The sequence below is a fragment of the Triticum dicoccoides genome, chromosome 3B (assembly GCF_002162155.2).
Source record: "Triticum dicoccoides isolate Atlit2015 ecotype Zavitan chromosome 3B, WEW_v2.0, whole genome shotgun sequence".
NCBI lineage: Eukaryota > Viridiplantae > Streptophyta > Magnoliopsida > Poales > Poaceae > Triticum > Triticum dicoccoides.
Window position 1 is genome coordinate 759,944,677 of NC_041385.1, and position 22,414 is coordinate 759,967,090.

Genomic DNA, 22,414 nt, shown 5'->3' on the forward strand with positions numbered 1-22,414 from the left:
AAGGAGAGAGGGGCGGCCAGCATGGGCCGCGCGCCCCCTCCCCCCTCTGGTCCGAATTGGACTAGGAGGGGGGCGGCGCCTCCCCCTTTCCTTCCCCCTCTCCCCCTTCCTTTCCCCTCCTAGTAGGAGTAGGAAAGGAGGAGTCCTACTCCTACTAGGAGGAGGATTCCTCCTCCCTTGGCGCGCCCAAGGGGCCGGCCGGCCTCCCCCCTTGCTCCTTTATATACGGGGGCAGGGGGCACCCCATAGACACACAAGTTGATCTACGGATCGTTCCTTAGCCGTGTGCGGTGCCCCCCTCCACCATATTCCACCTCGGTTATATCGTCGCGGAGTTTAGGCGAAGCCCTGCGCCGGTAGAACATCATCATCGTCACCACGCCGTCGTGTTGATGGAGCTCATCCCCGAAGCTTTGCTGGATCGGAGCCCGGGGATCGTCATCGAGCTGAACGTGTGCTGAACTCGGAGGTGCCGTACGTTCGGTGCTTGGATCGGTCGGATCGTGAAGACGTACGACTATATCAACCGCGTTGTCATAACGCTTCCGCTTACGGTCTACGAGGGTACGTGGACGAACACTCTCCCCTCTCGTTGCTATGCCATCACCATGATCTTGCGTGTGCGTAGGAAATTTTTTGAAATTACTACGTTCCCCAACATGAAGTTCATCGCCTATTTAAAATGGGATCTTTGAAAAAAATGTGTCATCAAAATTCATGTCTTTTTAAGTTCATATATTTTAATGATGTTCATGCATGTTTAAATATATGTTATGATAGTGCGAAAAAATGTCAAAAGCAAAATAGAAGATGGAAACATGCGATAAAAAGGAAACAAAAAGAAAACAAAATGTCCAAGAAAAGATGCAGACTAGGTGAAAGAATAATATTAAACACAGAATATATAGCACGTCAAGCAACATGTGTCATAGAAAAAGAAAATAGACGTTGAATAGTGCTTAGCTCAAAGCAAAAACTGCATATAGTAAAGTTATCTTTAGTGAACCCCGCAAAAAAAGTTCTTTAGTGAAGATAACCCCTTCACATAGAGGCGTAGCATTAGCAATATCTCGAGGGGTAATTTGAGCCTCTATAACCCCTTAGAGCGGAAGGAAAAGTGTGAATCAAACAAGGCTGAATACAGAGAATATACAAGAAAAACATTTTTACATGTAAATCCCACCTAGATATGTCTTGCTCTTTGTCTAAAAAAAAGATATGCCTTACTCCGGAGTGAGTTCAATATCCACCAACTCCACTATCCCATGCCGATCAATCAAATGTCATTTGATGAATGTTCGACGGAAATTAACATTGTATGACACTGAACCTATAACGGAGGCCATGGTGATATGTTTATTTTGTACTTTGGTTAGGGAAGAGGATGCAAAGTGCGATGTATTTTCATCTACATCGCACTTTGCATCCTCTTCCCTAGCCATTTTGTCCTAGGAGAAATAGGTTTTTTCACCGTCTTCAACTTAGTTCTAACGGGGATCAAATGCCAGGTTGGACACTTTGGTGTCTAATTAATGTTAGTTATTCTTGCAGTGAGAGGCCACATTCCCGTTGATAGCGAGGCGTCTGTGGTGAATTTATCAATCTTAAAGCTCTGCAACTCCAACGCAGTCTTCAGTAAACGTTGTGTGAGTTTGTGCGTCGACGTTCTAATCGGTGTTTCTCAAAAGAAAAGAAAACTTGAAACAAAGCCAAACTGGAGATCGTTGACCCGCATAAGATCCCTCTAAAAGTCGGAATCCCTTTGGCTTGGGACTTGCCTAGGAAACTGGTTTTCGCCACATTCCTCGTTAAGTAACTTGAACAACCATTTACCAAGACATCGTTTCTTCAAATCTGTGTTACTTTCTTACAGATGGTACTATGCAGTTAGGCTTTTGAGCTTATGGATAAGGATGGGCAGCTCCTGCCAATTTTCATCTGCATCGATACATGCATCTACTGGTTGCTGACTAGAATAGCAAAGTGCTCGGCGGCTTATTGTATTCCGCCCAGATTGTGCACGGATGGCAAGAAATCTACCTAGCTAGCCGTTGTTTCTCGGTGCAGAACTTCAGATACAAGGCACAACAACTCATGAACATACATGCATGTACACCCCTGTACTGCAAGTAATCCGTACTCATCCATCATACATTCTCCACAGATATCAATGTTCAATGCTCATTATCTAAACAAATGAATGTCCAGTGCTACTAATGCTCGTTTGTTAACACTCTTGGTTGGCTCATGATCTTCATGAAAATATCTTACTCCACTACGGTAGATCATCGTTGCTAATTTCGTACTATCTCTCTTCTTAGACAGACAGGGACCTGCACGACTCGCCAAACAAGAAGACTAGGTACTGCTGAATACTCCTAGAGTCCTAGTAGGAGTATGCTTGCTCTATGCTTAATTACTAATCTCTGCTGCCTATACGGGAGACCCTGGCGGCAGCTCCCATGCCATTGCCAGCAGCTTTGCTTTGGGTTAAAGAGACATGGACAGCTACGTTAACGCTGCGCGCTCGCCTACCTTTGCTTTCGCTTTCATGGGGATCGTGATGAAGCGCACAAGCACATCGGTATCAGTTAACTAACCGCCCACTTAGTAGCAGCCCATAATTGGTGTCTCCTCGGCCTAATCCGGGGGTGGTTAGCCATATCCCGTTTCTTCCCGCGTCCTGATAATACGTCACAAAGGACAGAGAGAGAGACACCGCAGCTGAGCTCTGCAAAAGCTAGCCTCTCTGGAGCTCATGTCTTTAGCTCTGAATAATCTGGTTGGAGTCAATGCACCATAACCAAAGCCCAACTGTAACAAAGATAAAGGCAAATGTCAGCTGTGGCTATGCTCTTTTAAGTCTTTTGAGCACTTCCAAGGAGCGGAATGCTAGTTATCCGTTCTGTACTGAATTTTAGACAGTTCTGAAGCGTGCGTATTTAAGCATCTTTGACTTAGAGCTTTTTATAGAAGTTTTGAGAGATTCAGATTCTAAGATTATTCTTCTATATGGGTTGTTTGATTTGTATGACTGAATTCCATTGTAAAACAAATCCTAAGTTTTTTTAGTGTATTTAAAAAACCATTTGTTGACTCAAACTTCTTGGGAAAATATTTACTTCTCTTATAAAAGTTTAGTACAAATATATCTTGAAGGATACAAACTTTATTCCGGAAATGCAGGTTTTAGTGTAGGATCACACTCTCATGCCTTGGATCCTAAATTACTGAATTTGCGTAGTATTACTTGGTTATCTATTTATTACTCCAAGTTTGTTAATCTTAGGCCCAGGGTGTAGATTGCATGCTGCAAAACTGCAAATGTTGGGACGGATCGGTAATTCGTCATGAATTGACAAATGGTTGAGCGGATTACTGTGCTTGTGTCATTGGACAAAGTCCTGATTATTTGAAGAAGATTAAGAGGAGCATATCATAGTTGGGCCCACATGTCAGATTGATATGCTCCCAGTGACCTCCTCCGCCACTTCCACCAGCAACACCGCCAGCTTGCAAAAATGTTCCGGCGCAATAAAAGTAAACACACTGAATAGTGCAAAACAAAGGGCATGGAGAATGTGAAGTTGGCGATGTATTGCGTGACTATGCCAATGAGCATGGGTATGACAAAGATTTGGTAGCAAATCACTCACGTCAAACATACATGTGGTGTACAAGAAAGACGTCGAGAGGGGAAAGATCGGCTCTCAAAGCTGGCTCAGAATAAAATTCTAGTCTGATATATATCTTAACCTAGCATAACTTGAAAGAGTACCACCAATGCTTGGTTAAGGTCGAAATAATACTTCTTATCACCAAGGAAAAGTTGAATGGGTAGGGCTTGGGGCCGAATTTCAGGCACCCACAATCATGGAAAACAAAATTTTGTGACCTTTTTTAGCCGTTTGAGGGTGCCTAAATGTTTGCATCTCGCTTAAATAATTTTGTTACTCTCCCAATCATAGGCCCGATCCAAAAGGCCCAACTAGTTCACGCAACCCAACCCTAGGTCTCGTTTTTTTTTGCGGGGGTACCTTAGGTCTCGTTAACCCTAGCCACCTCTCTCTTTATCATCTCCGTCCTCCATTCCTATGTGCTCTAGCTGGCGGCGGCTTTTCATTTCCCATGGCTCTTTTTTTTGCGGGGAAACTTTCGATCAGTTCATCAACTGTCAAGATAGTACAAAGAACACCATAAGGAAAAAATACATCCAGGTCCGTAGACCACCTAGCAACGATTACAAGCACTCGAGCAAGCCGAAGGCGCGCCACCATTATCACCCCTCCCCCATCGGTGCCGGGCAAACCTTGTTGTAGTATACAGTCAGGAAGTCGTCGTGCTAAGGCCCCATAAGATCAGCGCACCAGAACAGCAACCGCCGCCGGTGAAGGGAGGCGTAGATCGGAAGGATCCTACCTGTAGATATACGAACACAGACGAACGATGACAGGATCCATGTAGATTCACGGAAAACAAACACCGACCATATCCCATGAGATACGCCGGAGACAAACCTCCACACGCCCTCTGACGATGCTAGAAACAACACCGGGACGTGAGCTTGGTGGGGAGAATCTTATTACATCTTCAGAGAGCCATCACTGCATCATCTCTCCAAGCAGGACACAAACCCTAATAAAACTAAAAAAACATAAAAAATGGAGCCCTCCCGCCGACAAAGGCTGGGATCCACCGCGCCTCCATGGCCCTAAGATCACAGGAGATGAGGTAGACTGGCGGCGGTGCCGATGGGAGGCACAAGAAACCCTAGGGCGGTTAGGTGCACAGGTGAGCCAAAGGGTACGAGCGTCGTGGCAAAGTTTTCCTTTTCCTTTCCATGGCTCTAAGGGATCTCCCTCATGGTTCCGCATCAGGATCCTACTACAAGATACCGTATTGGGAGCAGTGGCAACACTAGCAACATCACCTTTGCCTTGGATGGTGGATCCTCACCGCAGTGGCAATGCCCCGCTACAATATCTTCACCTCACAAAGTTGGTAAGCGCCCAGTTTACCACATTTCCTCTTAGATTATCAGGTAGTTAATTATTTTTAGATGTACCATATCATCTAATAAGTTGTTTCATGGGTTGCTAGTTAATTATCTCCTATTCTGAAAAATTAAAATACACCATATTGCATAATATTTTGTGTAGATTTCATTTTATCTTATTTGGTTTCATGGCTTGCTTTTGTGTAGAGTGTGGAGATGAAGCCTACATGTTTTTATTGTTCATGTTTGGTTGTATGTATCAAGGTGTTGGTTGCAGATGCATTATAGTTAATTATTCCATAATATTTGAGAGATCTGTTAGTTAACTACTGTGTAAGGACGATAGGAACTGCATGATTAATATGATTATATCCATACAAATAAAAGCAAAATCATTATAAGTAGATACAATTAGGCGAATCAATTATGTCATCACGGAATGCATTCTTTACATTCATCGGAGAGATTAGCTATGTGTGTAAGCATGCCATTCGCACACGTTCACCAGGGATCTAAATGTCTATATTAATTGTGAATGTAAGCACATTGATGGAGTTGCAACCTGGTTTACTAAACATCCTGCAGCATTGGAAAAAACAATTAAACCGTGTGACAAAGTACAAAATAGGTGTTAGCTGCATTGAGGAAGGTGTGAATTGAGAAGATGTAATACAAAAGAGAAGATGAGAACGCCATCTCAAAATTGAACAACATCTATAAGAAATGCGTGGACACACAATGATTGATGTTGACACACTCGATAGTGATGACTTCGATGTCCAAACTAAATACTACAATTGGAAGATCATTGAGAGAATTAGATCTTTGACATGGAGTGGAGATGAATGGTGGCAGCAAATGCAGAACTTGGAGGGGATTTTGCCTCTTATGGTTGTAGACGTGGAAAGTTTGAGAAGTACCTTCGCCAAAATCTACTTGTGGTAGAAGAGACTTGACCTCATATAATTCCTAGTAGAGGATTGATGCTACTTTTGACAAAACAAAGTAGAAAGAATTAGTGAAGTTTGGGCATGTCGGTGTTATGCTAATGGTATTCCTAGTAAATGGCAATTCAAAATCTAGTATATCTAAATAGCTAGCCCCCACTACTAGTTTTCTCTCAACATACATGCTTCCACATCACTTTCATTATTTATAGCCATCCGATCAAAATCGTGTGACATTAGAAGTCATGCATGTACTCATAAGTTACACTTCTTGGATTAATCTATTCATGCAAACCATGCCATTTCAAAGTCATGCAAGACTTTCTCTCGGGGAATCAAGTCATGGATGTTAGTCATATTTTAACTGTTTCGTTAATTTTTATGTGGTCATAAACGGTATATGTGGTTGGACCATTGGAGCAAAATATATATTTTATGATTCACAATTTTGTTAAAAGATGGTGTCACATTATGTCGAATCCAAAAGTTTTCTTTCTATCATCATTTTTTCACATACTTTGTATGTTCAAATGTTTTTAAAACGTAAACTAAGAACATTCTTACATTTCTATTTTCATTAGTTTTAGTTTTTTTAAGCACTCATTAATGCATTTGTTTTAACATGGTTCCAAGACAACGTGCGGGGCATCATCTAGTTCAAATGAACTCCAATCCATAGCACTCGCCAGATCACCACCAGCACCGGATCGCATACCCAATGACAACCAAAAAGGGTCAAGTATGCATAGTTTTTACATGCCCGATCACAAAATAATATCAGCCCGACAGTCGTGCAGAAAAAATGATTTGTGCCCTGCCTGACAGGCGATCCGAGCTTCCACGCTCAACGTGCCGACGTTGTGTAGGCCGCTTCCGCCTACGCCTCCACCTCCTTCTCTGCTGCCTCCATCTCCTCCTTTGTCCACCGCCTCCAACTCATCTTTCTGCCGCTGCAACATCTTGTAGCGGACGTCTTGCACGATCATACTTGCGTCGGCATCTAAAGGATCCAAATCAAGGTCAACATATTGGCGTCCTCCGCATTGGATGAGGTCTTCACCTTCTTCTCTCTGAGCATGGATCTCTTCTCTTCGAGCATAGTCGTCTTATTTTCGAGTTTGAGCTTCTTCTTGGTCGCCTCCATCAACAATTTGAACATCTCCTCCTTTTTCTCCTCCTTGATGTCGGAGCGCTTGATGTATGCCTCTCCTTCTTCAACAAGTTGTCCTCGAACCTCTCTGTCATCTTGACCGCCACACCTTCTCGCTTCGCCCTCTCCTCGTCCCACTTCTTTCCCCGGAACCTTCCTCTAACCTTCTTGGGCAGTCCTCGACGTCCTCCTCCTCCTCCTCCTCCTCCCGCTCGGAGGCCCAATCCTGCTGCTGTGTGCCCATGCCGGTCCGAGTGTAGCCCTCCTGTTGTGTGCATGTGTCAGTCTGGGTGTAGCCCTGCTATGTGTGGGTGTAGTTGCCGGACTGGGTGGGATCCGAGTCTTCCACTGCTCATCACCATAGCCTCTTCCTCCTCTGCTCCGTCATGGTTGATGCCAAACATCTCCCTGTCTACGTCATCGTATGCCAACTCCCCCGCTTCATGCATAGTAGTGAACAGCGTGCGGGCGCCCATCTACTCCCCACTCGCCGTCCGTACTGGACAAGTTGCGGCGAAGAACACTCTGAGAAGAGCAGTGCCACCGCGTTTACGTTGACGATGTAAGGCACTTGCCTAGCGGCGGTTGTCACGGACTGCCTGCCGAGTAAGCCACGGCGTAGAAGTATGGAACCTTATGATGCTCCGGCCATGGCGGCGTTTGTACGGTGGGCGAGACTATCAGTGCACCGCGGCCCAGGCCATGACCTCCACCTCGTCCGCGACCAGGAGGCCACCGCCACGTCCGCCACCGGCACGCCCTCCATCGGCCTTCTACTTCTTGAGCTTCTCCTTCTTTGCGGCCTTCGCTTTGACACAACGATTTTGTCATGTCGCCGAGTTGATCTTCCAGGTGAGCGTGATGCTCGGATCCTTCTACACCTCCACCACCTCCAACTCCGGCAGGCTATCCTCCAGTTCCATGCATCAGCTGCTGGAGGGAAGAAGAGAGTGGGAGAAAAGGGCGGGAATTGGATGGAGAGCGACGGGATGGAAGAAGAGAGTGGGGATCTTGCCGTAGAAATGGCATGGGCAGCTATAAAAGCACGAGCTTTGCCTTCCTTTTGGGTGGGCCAATGGTGTAGTGTCTGACGTCTTTTATGTCCAGACTCCCGCAAAGCCCCCCACTTTGGTTCCAATTTGCGGCAAAATCATGGTCCGGACTGCTCCGTGGACATATCGGGGTCGACGTTGGATTGCTTCCGAGGTCCGGACAACTATGTGCGGATACATACGAGCTGTTTGAGGGTCTGCGTTGGAGATGCCCTAATATACTTTTAAGAGTTTGTGTTGGAGATGCCCTGATATACTCGCTCTGTATCTAAATAGTGTAAGATGTTTTTGCAGTTTAAATATAGAGGAAGTATATATTACAAAATTGCTCCAGTAAGCATCAATCAGAGCTCTTCCCATCCCGTTCTTCCTGCATGCATGCACCAAGCTCATCTCGTTTTATTCTATAGTACTAGCATGGAACTTGAGCAATACTGCTAATACATCGGTAACAACTAGTACTACTAAAATCTCGGCTCTAACAAATGGAGTGGTCATCCGTTAAAGAACATTAAGCTAGCTAAACCTGCCGAATCGATTCCCTTCACATCACGCTGCAAGAATTGGCATTCTCGTCGTTGAACATGTCGCCGTAAGCCTCCCGCGGCGGCGAGAAGGCGCTCCTCTGCGGAGGCGGCGGCGGTGCTCCGTAGTAGTAGTCCTCGGCCGCAGAATGCTGATGCTGGTACGGCGACGGCTGGGGATCGGGGTAGTAGTAGGGCTCGTACGCCGATGGCGCCGGCCGGCTGTAGTAGTTCGGAGGCGCGTACTCGTCTATGTAGCCGCCGTGCGACGGCCCTGGCCTCGCCATGGGAGTGGGCATCGGCATCGCCGCCGGCGTCGGCGCGGCGGCGTAGTATGACGAGCTCGCCATCGGCCGTGCCACGTTGTAGCTCATGACGTGCACCGGCGGCTGCCGTGTCGCTGGCATGTACTGGTGGGGGGCCCCGTAGCCGTAGACGCCTCTGCCGCGGGCGTCGTCGTACTCCATCGTCACCCTGGCGTCCATCGGCTTATCATGATGATCATGCTGCTCCTGGTGCTGCTGCTGCTGCTTGGCTTTCCCGTTCGCCCCGCTGGGTTGTTGCTGCGGCCCTGTCTCCGCCTTGGCCTCGTCGGGCCCTTTGCTTTCTTCGGCCGGCAGTGGGGTCTCTTCGGCGGTCTTCTCGGGTTCCGGCGCCGGAGGCTGGGCTGTGCTTGGCTCGGCGGCGGGCTTCTCGGCGGCCTCGTTAGGCTTGCTGGCATCATCTGCTTGGTTCTTGGTTTCTTGGCTTTGGCTCTCTGCAGGAGGAGGCGGCTCCTGCTGCTGCTTGGGCTCCTCCGGCCAAGGCTCCGCCAGTTTGCCGGACTTGCGCAGCCTTGCGACGAGGATCCCGGCGTCGATCTTTGGAGAGACTGTGATCGCCACCCTGTTTCTTCGGGCGTCGATGTCACATCTGTATACGCCTGCAAGATCAAAGGAAACCCAACTTTTGTTCAGTAACTCAGCATAACCATGATTATTTTTGTTCTGGCGTCTTCTTTGCACATGTTAGTATGGCAGTGTTTGCTTAGAGATGCACATGCAAATATCCTATCAGAGTCCCCAACATGGAAATTTCTACAAAGGCATTTGAAACAACAGATGGTGATCGATCAAATCAGTGAGGCATACCATCAATATGTAGGAGCACCTTCTTCACCTTCTTTTTGCACCCTTCACAATGGATGGACACCCTGAGCACCACAACCTACATCAGAACAAACCAAACCATCATGAGCACACTTCCATGCAAATATTGTCAACAAGACAACAGCAACTCACACATGACTTAAATAGTAATCCAACAAAAAAAACTCCAGTGGTTGATCAGACACATGAACATGCCCATGACCAGAAGGATCACTAGTGCAAGAACACAATTACAGAAGGATCACAGCTAGTATGTTGAATGTAATCACCTGAAACTCTACAGGTTCCGTCGCCATGTCGAGGAGCGGAATGATTCGCAGCCGGGGGAAGGGAAAGTGGGGGAGCCTTGTGGGGGAGGGCTGAGGAGATTTTATACCCGGCACTGGTTTAACAAGTGAAAGGTGTAGAAAGAACAAGCATGGAGAGTAGTGGGCGTTCGGTTGGGCATATGTATAAACTAGTTGGTTTGTGACTAGGGGGAGGTGGCTTTACATGTGGACAAAACACTCCCTTTGAGGCTTCTCTCTTCTTTTCTGAAGAAACATTTGAGCAGGAGGAGGTAAAGTTGCTTGGAACTAAACCTATTGCCTATGGAGGTGGTACTGGTGATGGCTCTTTCCTCTTCTTTTTGAGCTCATCATGAGCTGTATAGGTGAGATTTTGATGTAGGCCGGAGCTGCTTTTAGAGGACGAATGGCCCTTGAATGTGTCTTTCTGGTGCTAAATCCTTTTCAGTTCTCACACATCGATCGGTCAAATCGCCGTGTCATAATATGGGTATTTCTGAATTCTCAAAGTGTTGAAACGGTCATTTTAGTTAGGATGCTCACAAACTTCACATGCAAATTTTCTCACGGCATTCTGTTTCTTAACATCCTATCTATTAGCCAAAACTAGGTCCCATCATTATTGCTTTAAGATTTATAGCACCAATATGTCACCATTTCTGTTGTTGTAATATCATTTTCATTTACCGGCGGGCAGCAAAGTTTCACTACTCACGCAAGCAAAAGCTAGCAAGGATAGCTAGATTCCAGAAAGGCGACGGCACAAAACCACGACGCGCAAGGACACAAACCAAATATAATCTTATAACACACACCAGAAGAATTCCTCTTGTGGAGTTCTTGCTAAGATTCTTTGCCCCTTCCATGGAGTGTTGTGTTGGTCTAGGCAACCGGGCATGGACGGAGTGATGGATTAGTCGTGCATAGTGGCTGCCTTTATCGTGCCAAATGCGCGAAAGAAAGGCCACCGCTTTCGCTCCCCTGTGCAAAGGAAGAGTTTTGTTTTGTCACAAAGTCGAACGGGTGCGTGTGTGTGTGAGAGAGAGAGATGTTATGATATGATATGCCTTTGTTTTTGCATGGAGGAGGAGAGGAAAGCATCTATTCCGGCCTCTAGACCGCCTTTTGACGGTGCTGAGGTGTCCAAATGGTAGTTATTTATGTCTCTCTTTAGTTTAGTCCATGATACTACATTATACAGCAAATTAGTGGCGTGCTTGCGCACAATTGCAAAAGCTAAAGTGTGGATTCATCTGGAATCAGGGAGAACTAGAGTTGCAGCTTGATGCATGGTATATTTTGTTGCTCTGGAAAGAAGAAAGAAAATTTTACAGGTACGTGTATCCATGTGACACATCATACTCCTGATTCTAATTGGCACCGGAAAGTCAGAAAAAGAAGAGAAAAACAAAGCTTAGCACGACCAAAAGTGAACCAACCCTTTGACTGCTGCGAAAAACGCCTGGGCGAGGAGCTAAATTAATCAGCATCTTGGCCATGGCAGTCTGGCAAGAGAGCATATTGTGCTGATGAACAACAATACAAAGCTGTAGCCGTCAACGGCCGGAATGGATGCAGAAAGAGTGAGCTATGGGTGCACACTTCGATGCCAAGAGATTTTGGGTCACCCAAGTCACTTTAGTTCCTGTTGTTTCTCACTCTGGAAAAAGGAAAGGATGCTTTGACCCATAGATTTTACCAGCGCCATCAGTTTCAGAAGCAATGCCAATGCCATCACGTTCACGTATTCGATTTTTTCCCGTCGGACACCCCGGTTTGGCATGGAAAAACACGTGATTTCCCATGCACACCAAGCCTGCACGCCATGAGTCACACACGCAGCCCAGATCTCCTGTGCGTTGTGAATGTCTGTTTTAATCCTCTGCTCTCCCTGAGGAGCAAGAAGCCCACACATTCACTTCCGCGTGTGGTCGACCGCGTGCCTTTCAGGAATCTCTTGCTGGCCCCAACCTCTTCCCATGGCCACAGGACAAAAGAGCAGCTCTCTCTTCGTCGCTTCTCCACTTGATTAGCTGGAAAAAACAGAGAAAGAGAGATAATAACAGGGGCTGGTGCTCCACCATTATTTATGTCTCACTTTAGACCTTTTTTTATGCGGGATGTTTCACTTTAGTCCATGATTAATTTAATTTCAAACGGTTGAGAAAAAAGTGTTTTTTTTCTAGTTGGGTTGAGAATTAGCGAAATTTCAGTGAATGATGCAACCATCCAATTTTTAGGCGAAGATTCGTATGGATTTTTTCCTGTTACATAATTAGATTTCCCTTTTTTAGCTTCACAATTTGATCTTTTCTTTCATATTTTTATTTTCTTTTGAATAGTTGCCAAGTTTGACACTTACATTTATACATGTAACTATTGTTGCAAGCATCGCCGGCCATACATAACTAGGGGGTCGTTGGGGGTTGATGGGGCCTTAAATAAGAGCTTTAGGTTTCAAGTTTTGTCCAGGTCATGTTTCATAAAAATAAAAATATCTCATCGGCATATTGTACAATTGGGAGGCTGCCATCCACGAGGGGTGGTACGACTCCTGCAATCTAGTCGTCCCGTTTGGCGTGCTCAATTAGAATAACCAACATGTAAGAAACAATGTTAATTAACATTAGGGATATGAGTCATCCTAATGTAGTCCTTTTTTATCTGAAAGTAGTGGCCTACATCATTTTTGACATTGATGGCAACCCTACATCTAATTACAAAATTTTGTATATTGACGCCATTTATCGAAGAAGCCTTTCATCCTTAGGACCTATTGAAGGAAATGCCATTTGACTTTGCCATAGGCTTTTCAAAGTCAATTTTGAATACTACTTCACTCATGGTTTTTATGATGCATCTCTTGAACGGTCTCATGCAGGATTACTACAGACGCATTTGGTAGCCCGCATCAGTGGCGGAGCCACAAATTTGAGCGTATTCTTCACGTATTTCATTGAGGAAAATACCCTCTCAACGCTAGTTGTGGCTACCGGAAGAATGAGCACCAACTTAATAAGTTTGTACACAATGTAATATTGTTCATTATTTCTTCTCTCAACCATGAGAACTGAAAGCTCACATAGATTCTTCAAATTGCTAAACCTTTTATCCATAGGCACATGGGAAATGTACATGCTTAATTGCCATGGAAGTCTTGACAATTCATCATTTGTGAAATCTTTAGCATAGAACTTTCTAGCAAGCCTAACCAACTTCTCTTTATCATAAGCAGCGAATGAATCACGTGGACTGAATGTTGCCATGCAAGTAAGTACTTCTGCGTTTACCTCATGAAATCTTGCATCCAACTCTTGAAGTTGCCTATCAATGACACCCACAAACATTTCAACCTTGAATCGATGGTAATTCTTTGGGCTATTAAAGAACCCTCTTCTTGGTCTCCCAGCAGGATAGTAAGGAGCCTCCATGTCAACAACTTTTATCTTGTGCTTTACACAAAAAGAAGTGACATTCTGCAGAAAATTATTCCATCCTTCATCTTCTCGGAAGCATTGCAAGTGTAGCTTTGTGAGATCAACAATCCTCTATAGCATTAACAATATCTTGATCTTTCTTTTGCAAAGCTCTACTCAAGTCATCGGTGTATTCAAATATTTCTTGCATCAAGTGTGCCATGAAAACAAATTCAAATGTCTGAAATGATGTCAACATAGTCACTGCTGGTACTGCCTCTATGTCGTTATACTTTTTTGCAATCTTGATGAGAACACGCCTTATTGCGGGATACATAGAGATAACATGGTTGATTGTCTTGTAGTGAGAGCCCCAACGAGTATCACATGGCCTTCCAATACCCATTTTTTGATTCAAACCCGTCCCGGTTTCTACTTCTTCCAACTCTAATGCAACAATAAGTTCCTCAGCTTGAGCTATTTGAAGCATTCTCATCTTTTTACAAGAATAGCGTAGAAAATTTAGCAAACATGCAAGCTGTTGAAAGAACCAATTACAATCACCACTCTCCTTGGCAACATCAACAATAGTTAATTGTAGTTGATGGGCAAAGCAATGGACATAATAGGCATAAGGAGACTCATCCATAATTAGTTTCTTCATGCCATTAGCATTACCCTTCATGTTAGTAGCCCCATCATATCTTTGCCCACGGACCATTGCAAATCTCAAATTGTACTTCATAAGCATGTCCTCAATTGCAGCTTTAAGTGTCAAAGAGGAAGTGTCTTCAACATGGGCAAGACCAAGAATCTCACAACTGTCCTTCCTTTATTATCCACATAATGCAAGCAAACAACTAATTGTTCATTCTGGTACACATCACTAGACTCATCTGCAAGTACAACAAAATGTTCACCATCAAGATCTTCAATGACTAGTTTAGTAGTCAGTTGGGCACAACATTTGATCAACTCTTGTTGTATATCATGGCAAGTCATCTTACAGTTTTGTGGAGCATTCTTTAGAACTACCCTATCAACCTCTTCAAAATTTCCTGCTAGCCAATTTAAAAGCTCAAGGAAATTTCCTTTATTTAGTGAGTCATCACTTTCATCATGCCCTCTAAATGCCAAACCTTGGTGCAATAGGAATCTCAAACACTTGAGCGTCCATGTGACATGGAGCTTATATATTGTATTATGTGGTGTTTGAAGCAATGGACTCTCTAATTGATGTTGTAGGTGTACTGAACATATTATACTTTTCTTGAGCTTCAGCATAAGCACTACTAACAGCACCACTATGCTTCTTCAATCTTGGTTTCATGTTCCAATTATTAAACCCACCGTTCACAAATGCATCTCCTCTGGGACTTTTTGTATTATCCTTGAACAAGTAACAAATAAAGCAGAAAGCAGCCTCTTTTTGCACACCAAACTCAAGACACTTATGATCCTTAAACCGAGTAGGGCAAAAGCGACAAGGATGTCCACTAAAATCTCTGATCTCAAACTTATGATCCTTTGGTTGACAAGCTCCCAAGTCAATGTATCTCCTTCGAACTCTATCCTGGTCATTGACATGATACGAAGATATGGGAACTCGCTTGCCAGGATCACGTTCGAGAGCTGTCAAATCTGCTGCAAATTGGGGCATTGATTCATCATCTTCATCAACCATTTCATCATCTTCTACAATTAGGGTCGGGGAGCCTCTCTCCCTCTCCGGTTGTGGAGTTTCATCACGTGTTTGCACTAGTGCTAGCTGCTGATTGCTCTCAACCTCCATAGAAAGAGGAGTTGGTGTGGATGTAGAAGTTAACTTTCTTGCCTTTGAAGATTTGTCCCACAGTTCAAATAAGCTAGCATCCTTGTTTTTCATCTACATCACAATTACATAAACAGAGTAAAATCAGTGGCAATGTGGCATGAACTGTTGAACATTGAAAGCAATTTCAATTTACATAGTAAGCACCAAATGAGTCACATAGTAAATACTAAGTACTAAGTAGTTCAGTTTCAGTGTACAAGCAATCACTGAAAAATCTTCAGATTTTTTTAGGAAAGAGAGGGAAGAATACCTTGGTAGATGGCTGGATGCTAAACTGGATGCAGATGGATGTGGATGGCACAGACTCGGACTGCCGGAGGGTGCTACCGCGCTGGGGAGGCCGGACCGCCGGAGCGCCTGAGCCACAGAGGTGGTACTGCGCAGAGGCATATGGCAGAGTTGGGTGGAGGACAAACGACGGGAGCAGAGGGCCGGAGGGTGGTGGAAGGGGAGGGAGAGGGCCGGCCGTAGGGGCGATAGAGAGGTTGGAGATGGCCGGCCTGGCCACCAGAGCCAGACCTCGGGGGAGGGGCAGGAGAGGGCCAGACGCCTTCAGCCGAGCTAGGTTAGAGGAATTGAGGAAAGGGTCCAAGGGGAGGGGATCGATTGAATCGGGGGCGCTCGACCTCGACTGCTCACGCGCCTAACCAGACGCCGGTCTGGTCCCGTGCGTGGCTAAGGTGGAGTATTTAGGCTGCATTCGTAATCTGTATATCATAACTAGTAGTTTTTTAGGCGAAAATCTTGAGTATTTCAGGGAAGTCCCAGGAAGACCCCCAACGACGCCACTAGCCCGCATGCATCCCAACCATGTCCACGCGGAAAGAAAACCGGTTGTTTGTTTGGCTGGAAACTTAAAGAACTTCTCAATCAGGCCCGCTAGGGGCGAATCGGCCATTTCTAGTGAGGCAGGCTGAGTCGAGCCATACCAAGTGCACATGGATAGGCTCGGTTGCACGAGATGATGCAGAGGATGTGAGCTAGTAGACACCCTGTACGTGATTTGTTTTGTACCTCCACTAATCTTCTTCCCTAATTTCTTTCTTAAAATCTAGATAATGTACTTCAATTAAAACTAAGCTTTATACACACAAAATGCACATCGATGTCATGGTATCATTCAAGCGACCAGTTCATAGTTTCGACAACCGTAAATGTTCAATTTCATGTTCATGTTTGGAGCTATTTTTTATGAATTATGTCAAATTCTTCATGATCAGTTGACCTTTTAAAATTTTGTTTGACTAGTACCTTCATCTCGTAGTTTTACACGACTTTCGTGTTGCATGTTTTCTGTTTCAATGATCATAGTTGAGTAGATCCACATCTACCTTGTGGATTGTGTATATGTATATGTGTGATTTGTTTTGATGACACTCCTTAATCTCCTTCATCCCTTTTAATCGTTCCTCTCAACCTCCTCTCTCGCTCATGTTGCACTAGCACCACCGCTGATGTCATCCTCTCGGCCTGCTCTGTCGTGTCTTTCTGCACTAGCACCATCGCTCGCGTCATTCCTCTCGGCCTCCTCTACCGCGCGCTGTTACACTCGCACAACAATCGATGGCGTTTTTATCGGTCTCCTCTCATGCGTCCTGGTGCACTTATAGCACCGTCGGCATTGTGCCTCTCGGCCTTCTCTCCCGCTTCCTACTGCACTCGCACCACCGCCCGCGTCGTTCCTCCCAGCCTCCTCTCCTGCGTCCTGTTGCACTTGCACAACCATCGGCGTCGTTCCTCTCGGCCTCCTTTCCCATGTCCTATTGCACTAGCACCACCGCCGACGTCGTTCCTCTTGGCACCCTCTTGCACGTTCTGCTGCACTCGCACCACTACCGGCGTCGTTTCTCTCGGTCTCCTCTCCCGCGCCCTGCAGCACTAGCACCACCGCTGACGGCATTCATCTCGGCCTCCTTTCCCAGGAGGCGTCGTTTCTCTCGGTCTCCTCTCCCGCGCCCTGCCGCACTATCACCACCGCTGGCGTCATTCATCTCGGCCTCCTTTCCACTTCCTGCTGCACTGGCGCCATCGCAGACATAATTTCTCTCGGCCTCCTCACCCGTGTCCTACTACACTTGCACTGTCGTCGGCGTCATTCCTATTGGCCTACTCTCCCGTGTCCTAGTAAATTGACGTTGTCATGACATGTGCACTGGATTTCTCCTTCGTCGTCCTCTGCCTCAGTGCCCTCCTATGCGTCCCTCCCCATTGCGGCGGCGACGCTAACAACGGGTTTGCCGCACCGCCGACGGGATCAACGTCAACCTTGCAGGATGGTCGCCACATTGTGCCCGGTGCCGCCTCCGTCATCATTCCTCTCGACCTCCTCGCCTGCGGCCTACACCGGCGCTGCCACCGCGAGCACTCTGCGAAGGAACTTTATTATAACTTTGTGTGTCATGCGTAGTTGTTAACTCTTAATCACGTTGTCTGTATACAATGAAACACTGGGCACTTGCATCACTCCAGCCAATGCAAATAACCAAACGCTAGGCAAAAGGCTCCCTAAGGCAGGCAGCCAAAGCATGTGTAGATGGTGATTTTTTGCCTGTGTTTTTTCAGCCTGGCCTAACTGAGACAAATATGCAAAGTGGCCATGCTGGCAACCAAACGCGCCCTACGTACATGTGAAGCATCGGAAAGGCCGAGAGAGAAAGTAAGAGTACTTAGAGCATCTCCAACAGATGCGCTAGATAAGCCGCGCGCTAGAAAAACGGCTATATAGCTCGTGCGCGACCGAAAGTAGCGCTCGAGCAGCCGCGCTATAATCCCGCGCGTGGTAAATAGGTTCATCGCGCTTGAAAAAACTGCATCGCGCACTGCGTATTTGATGCACCCACTGCAAAACCTGGGCTGCTGCAGGCAGTGGCGGAGCTTGAAAGGAAAAGTTGGGCGGGCCAGACTAAAGAAGAGCACATTTTTTTTTTCAAATTCCGAATCATCAGGGCATGTTAAAAGATCGGGCTAGCAAATATGTATATATATAATATGTACAATACATGTGCCAAAGTACAGTTCAACCATCAAGTACATTAAGTTATCTAACACAAAAGTGTAGAGACAGCACATACAGTCCTGCTTACATTCTAGAAATCAACTCCACTATTAAGTTATCTAATACAAAAGTGTTGAGACAGTACAATTGGACTTACTCACATACAGTCCTGCTCACACACTAGAAATTTTTGTCCTCTGAGTACTCTAGCCATGATGGAAAATCACCAAACCAACTATACTGGAAGCGGCGCTGATGCCCTGGTTCACCTGAAGGTTTATAGTTCTCCGGACGGGGTTGCATAGGACCTAACATCAAATATGCTCTCATCACAGTATCTCTCCATTTTGTTGGATATTGCCAAATTTGAGGGCGCAATCCAGGGTCTCGCTGCAAGAACTCAATGCCTAGGAATGTAACTGCTTCATTTGTTCGAACTCCTCCATCTTGGTTATGTTGTTGTTCAGTCTGTTGTTGTTCCAATTCAAGCAAGGGCAATACAAAGTCTTCCTCAACTTCACTTATGCCATCTCTTTTCCTTTTGAAAACCAAATCGATTCTTCTCTGAGTCTGATTTTCCTTGCCCATGACTACCTATGTTGCAATTTGCATAAGATTAGATCATCAGTCTTTAATTATAACTAGTAAGATAGATCACTGGATGTATGGAACTGAACAAATCGGGCTATTTCTTATCAAATTAAGAATTTGGGGGAAGATTTATACTCCCTCCGTCCGGAAATACTTGTTATTAAAATGGATAAAAGGTATCCATTTTGATGACAAGTATTTTCGGACGGAGGGAGTACCTGCTAGCTAGCTGCTGCTGTGTAAAGTGTGATGCGGGGAGGCTAATTCATGTGTACACCAGCGACAGAACACCGAAGGGGCTCGCTCAGATCATGCGCCAACCATGGAGTTGGAGGAGAACACCCAGCCGCAAGATTGGATGGCCGGCACCCGGCAGCACGCACGCCGGTGGTCGGTGGACGATGAGCGGTGGGAGCAGGGGCTGGAGGGGCAGGGTAGGGCCGAGGCGGCGAGGGCGAGGCAAGATCCAGGCGGGCGTCGCCGCGGCGGTTGCTCCGCTAGACAGCGGGCAGCACTCCGGTGGACGGTGCTCCCTCCCTGTCCACCGCGGTCAGCGTCGGCGGCGTGGGCGCGTGGCTACATGCTGAGACTGAGAAGAAGTTGGGGAATTGGGGAAGGTGCGTGACTGCCTACGCGTGCGTGAACGAAGGATGGGGATGATGTGTCGTGCGTGGGCTGGGCTAAGATGACATATAGGTAAAAAAAATTTGCCCAAATTCCTGGGCGGGCTATGGCCCAGGTCGGCCCCTACAGGGCTTCACCCCTGGCTGCAGGCGGGGCCGCCAGATTGGGTGCGTGTTTTTGCGCTTCTGGTAAACACACCAGCACAACGCGCTAAAACGCTATTTTTGGCATTGTAAAAAGAATAGCGCGCCGCGCAACATCACGTCTCTTGGAGGTGCTCTTAGCCTAGGCTCGGGACAGGCGCCTGATTAGTTAGCAGTGGAAAGAAGGCGGGTAGCTAACTAATCTGTATATTTAGTCACAAGGCAGAAGTAGTACATGTCGAGCTGAGACCAGATAGACAACAGTACAAAGATGTAGCCGTCAACGACCGTGATGCGGCAAGACGGAGCTAGCTAGCTTGGTGCACGTTTCGATGCAAGAGAATTTGGGTCACCCAAGCCACTCTAGGTTCTGTTTTTTTTTGAGGTTTTCTTTTTTCGAAACGGAGGCAAAAGATTTGCTCATCGATTAATTAAGGAGAAGAGAATTGCCCAGTTAATTAACGGAAAACCGAACGAAAACCTATACAGACCAACTACACGTGGACTACTCACACAACATGCAACCCAAACACACATGATCGCCTGACAACCATACCCAACACCTAATGTCCATCATCCCCCACACTGCTTGGCCAAAGACCACATGCACCATCAAATCCACGAAGACAAGTCAGACCATAAGGACAACCCAAGAGATTAATAACCATCCTTCAAGCAGCTGCGGGCGCCTTTCCTGTGGCATCACTTTTCTTTCCTTTGCTCCTGAGAGCCTCCTCCACTATCGCCTTGCCAGATCCAGGGCTCACCCTCTCCAAATGTTTGAGCAAGCTGTGAAGCTCTATCTCGAATAGAATCTCATTGACCTTGTCACGCACAGAAACCTGCCGAACGGTCACCTGCGGGCGGGTGACTGCAACATCGGATCCTCCACGCTCCACAGAGGCGAGCGGCTGGTTGGGCTCCGAAGGGTCAAGCGCGAACATACCAACCGCCTCAACATCATCAGCCATAGGTACCACTGACACGATGGACTCAGACGTCTCCAGTTGCTCACATGATATAGCCTCAGAGTTAGGTGCCAACACATCTGTCGCATCAACCTTGCCACTCAACGACACCCCATGCCCAATAGTCATAGATGAGGCAGTGATAGAACCAACCAAGTCTTCACTATCTGCAAAGGCAGGCGGTTGACGGGACTCTGGCGGTGGAAGTGAGGGTGTCATGGCCACCGCCAAGGACTCCAAAGCGCTCAGCTGCATCGGTAACACAATAGATGATTCCCCACAAAGCTCCTGTAACTCAGGCATAATCTGCAGAATTGGAGCTACGACCTCGCTGATAACCGCACTCCCATGAACAATCGGTGTCACCTCCAGAGCACGAGGAGAAAATCTCCAAAGAAACATTCAGCATCCTCATCAACGGAAACAACCTGGAGCTCAGGCAGCAAAGGCACAACCGACGCAACCTCAAGCTTGCAAGAGCGCCGCGAAGCTCAGTGCGGAGTAGCTCAACCTCCTGAAGGAGCTCCGTGCGCAGCAGGGCAAGCTGTGACTCCAAAGCAAAGACCAGAGATGGGTTGACACTGGAATCCTTGCAACACCCATATTGGGACCTTGGCGGCACCGACACACACAGCGACGAGTGACCTACAACCTCAGCCCAACTCCTAGTCAGCGGAGGACAAGGCTGGACGGGCGGGGAGCGGCTCCGCTGGCGAGGAGCGCAAGCGACCGGAGAGCCACCGCAAGTGACTGGAGAGTGAGCATGACAGAACCTCTCCCGATGACCAGCACGACGACAACGAATGCATCTGAATGGCTCACGGCATGCACTGACTTGGTGGCCATGCTCGAGGCAACGAAAGCACTTTCCTCGAGCCCAACGCTTGAAGGCGAGGCTACGCTCGAGACCTTCCTTCGACGGCTCAGGGTGAGCGTGCCGGTCGGAACGGCGCCCCCGACCCACATGCTCCCAGTCCGCCCCGCCCACAAGAGCGGCGGCAGCAGCAGAGATGTCGTTGCATGCCGACGCTGAAGACGGACCAAGCAGAGGAGAGCCCAACTTCTCTGGTGTCTTCTCGTCGTTGCACCCATCGTCAGATCTTTGAGCCTCGCCGGAATCAGCGCCTACGGGGGCGGTCAATGCTGTCGCAGAGGAGGCCGGCATGGTCGTCTTCACCCCAACGCAGGCGTCGTGGAGGGTACTGGTAGCATCGAGCAGCAGGTCCGACGGGGCCGACGCCGCGGCACAAACTAACTTCTCCGGATCTGGAACAGGCGCCGGGTGCAGAGGAAGACTGGCAGCTGCCGGAGGGACGACGGGCAGCGGCTCCGTAGCGGCCGTCGTCACGGAACTTGGCAGGTGGCGAGCGCGACCTCCAATGGCCGGGTCGGCCCTGCGGGAGGCCAAGGCAGCCGAAGCCAGCACAGCGGCGGTGGAAGCCGGGGAGGTGGACTGCGGAGTCGAAGCAGCCGCGGGGAGCGACGCGAACGTGGGCGCAGCTGGCTCGCTTGGGGGCATCGCTGGACCAGTCTTGAGCACGCTACATCCCTTGGCAGAGCAGGCCAGCGTCGTCGGCGGCGGCGGCGGATCCCGATCCAGATCGGAACGAGGAGAGGATGGGGGCGGCAACGGGAGGATGCATGGCACGAGGCCCGCGGGCAGCTCGGCAGGAGGCGGCGGCAGCATGCTGACCGGGACACAGCACAGCGGTGGGGTGGCCGACGGGGCCGGAGTGGCC

General features: G+C 47.5%; 1 protein-coding gene and 1 long non-coding RNA gene across 2 annotated transcripts; both read right to left on the reverse strand.

Moving 5' to 3' along the window:
* Positions 1 to 8,479: 8,479 nt before the first annotated feature.
* LOC119278327 (heavy metal-associated isoprenylated plant protein 35-like) lies at positions 8,480 to 10,290 on the reverse strand. The gene is made up of 3 exons (XM_037559688.1): positions 10,087 to 10,290; positions 9,800 to 9,875; positions 8,480 to 9,591 (listed from the first exon to the last, which is right to left on the reverse strand). The coding sequence occupies exons 1-3, from the start codon at positions 10,111 to 10,113 to the stop codon at positions 8,690 to 8,692; spliced, it is 1,005 nt and encodes a 334-aa protein (XP_037415585.1). The 5' UTR covers positions 10,114 to 10,290; the 3' UTR covers positions 8,480 to 8,689.
* An 8,074-nt stretch (positions 10,291 to 18,364) lies between these two features.
* LOC119278328 lies at positions 18,365 to 19,586 on the reverse strand. Its single transcript, XR_005137701.1, has 2 exons — positions 19,159 to 19,586; positions 18,365 to 18,943 (listed from the first exon to the last, which is right to left on the reverse strand). It is a non-coding gene; the product is annotated as an uncharacterized LOC119278328 (long non-coding RNA).
* Positions 19,587 to 22,414: the final 2,828 nt, after the last annotated feature.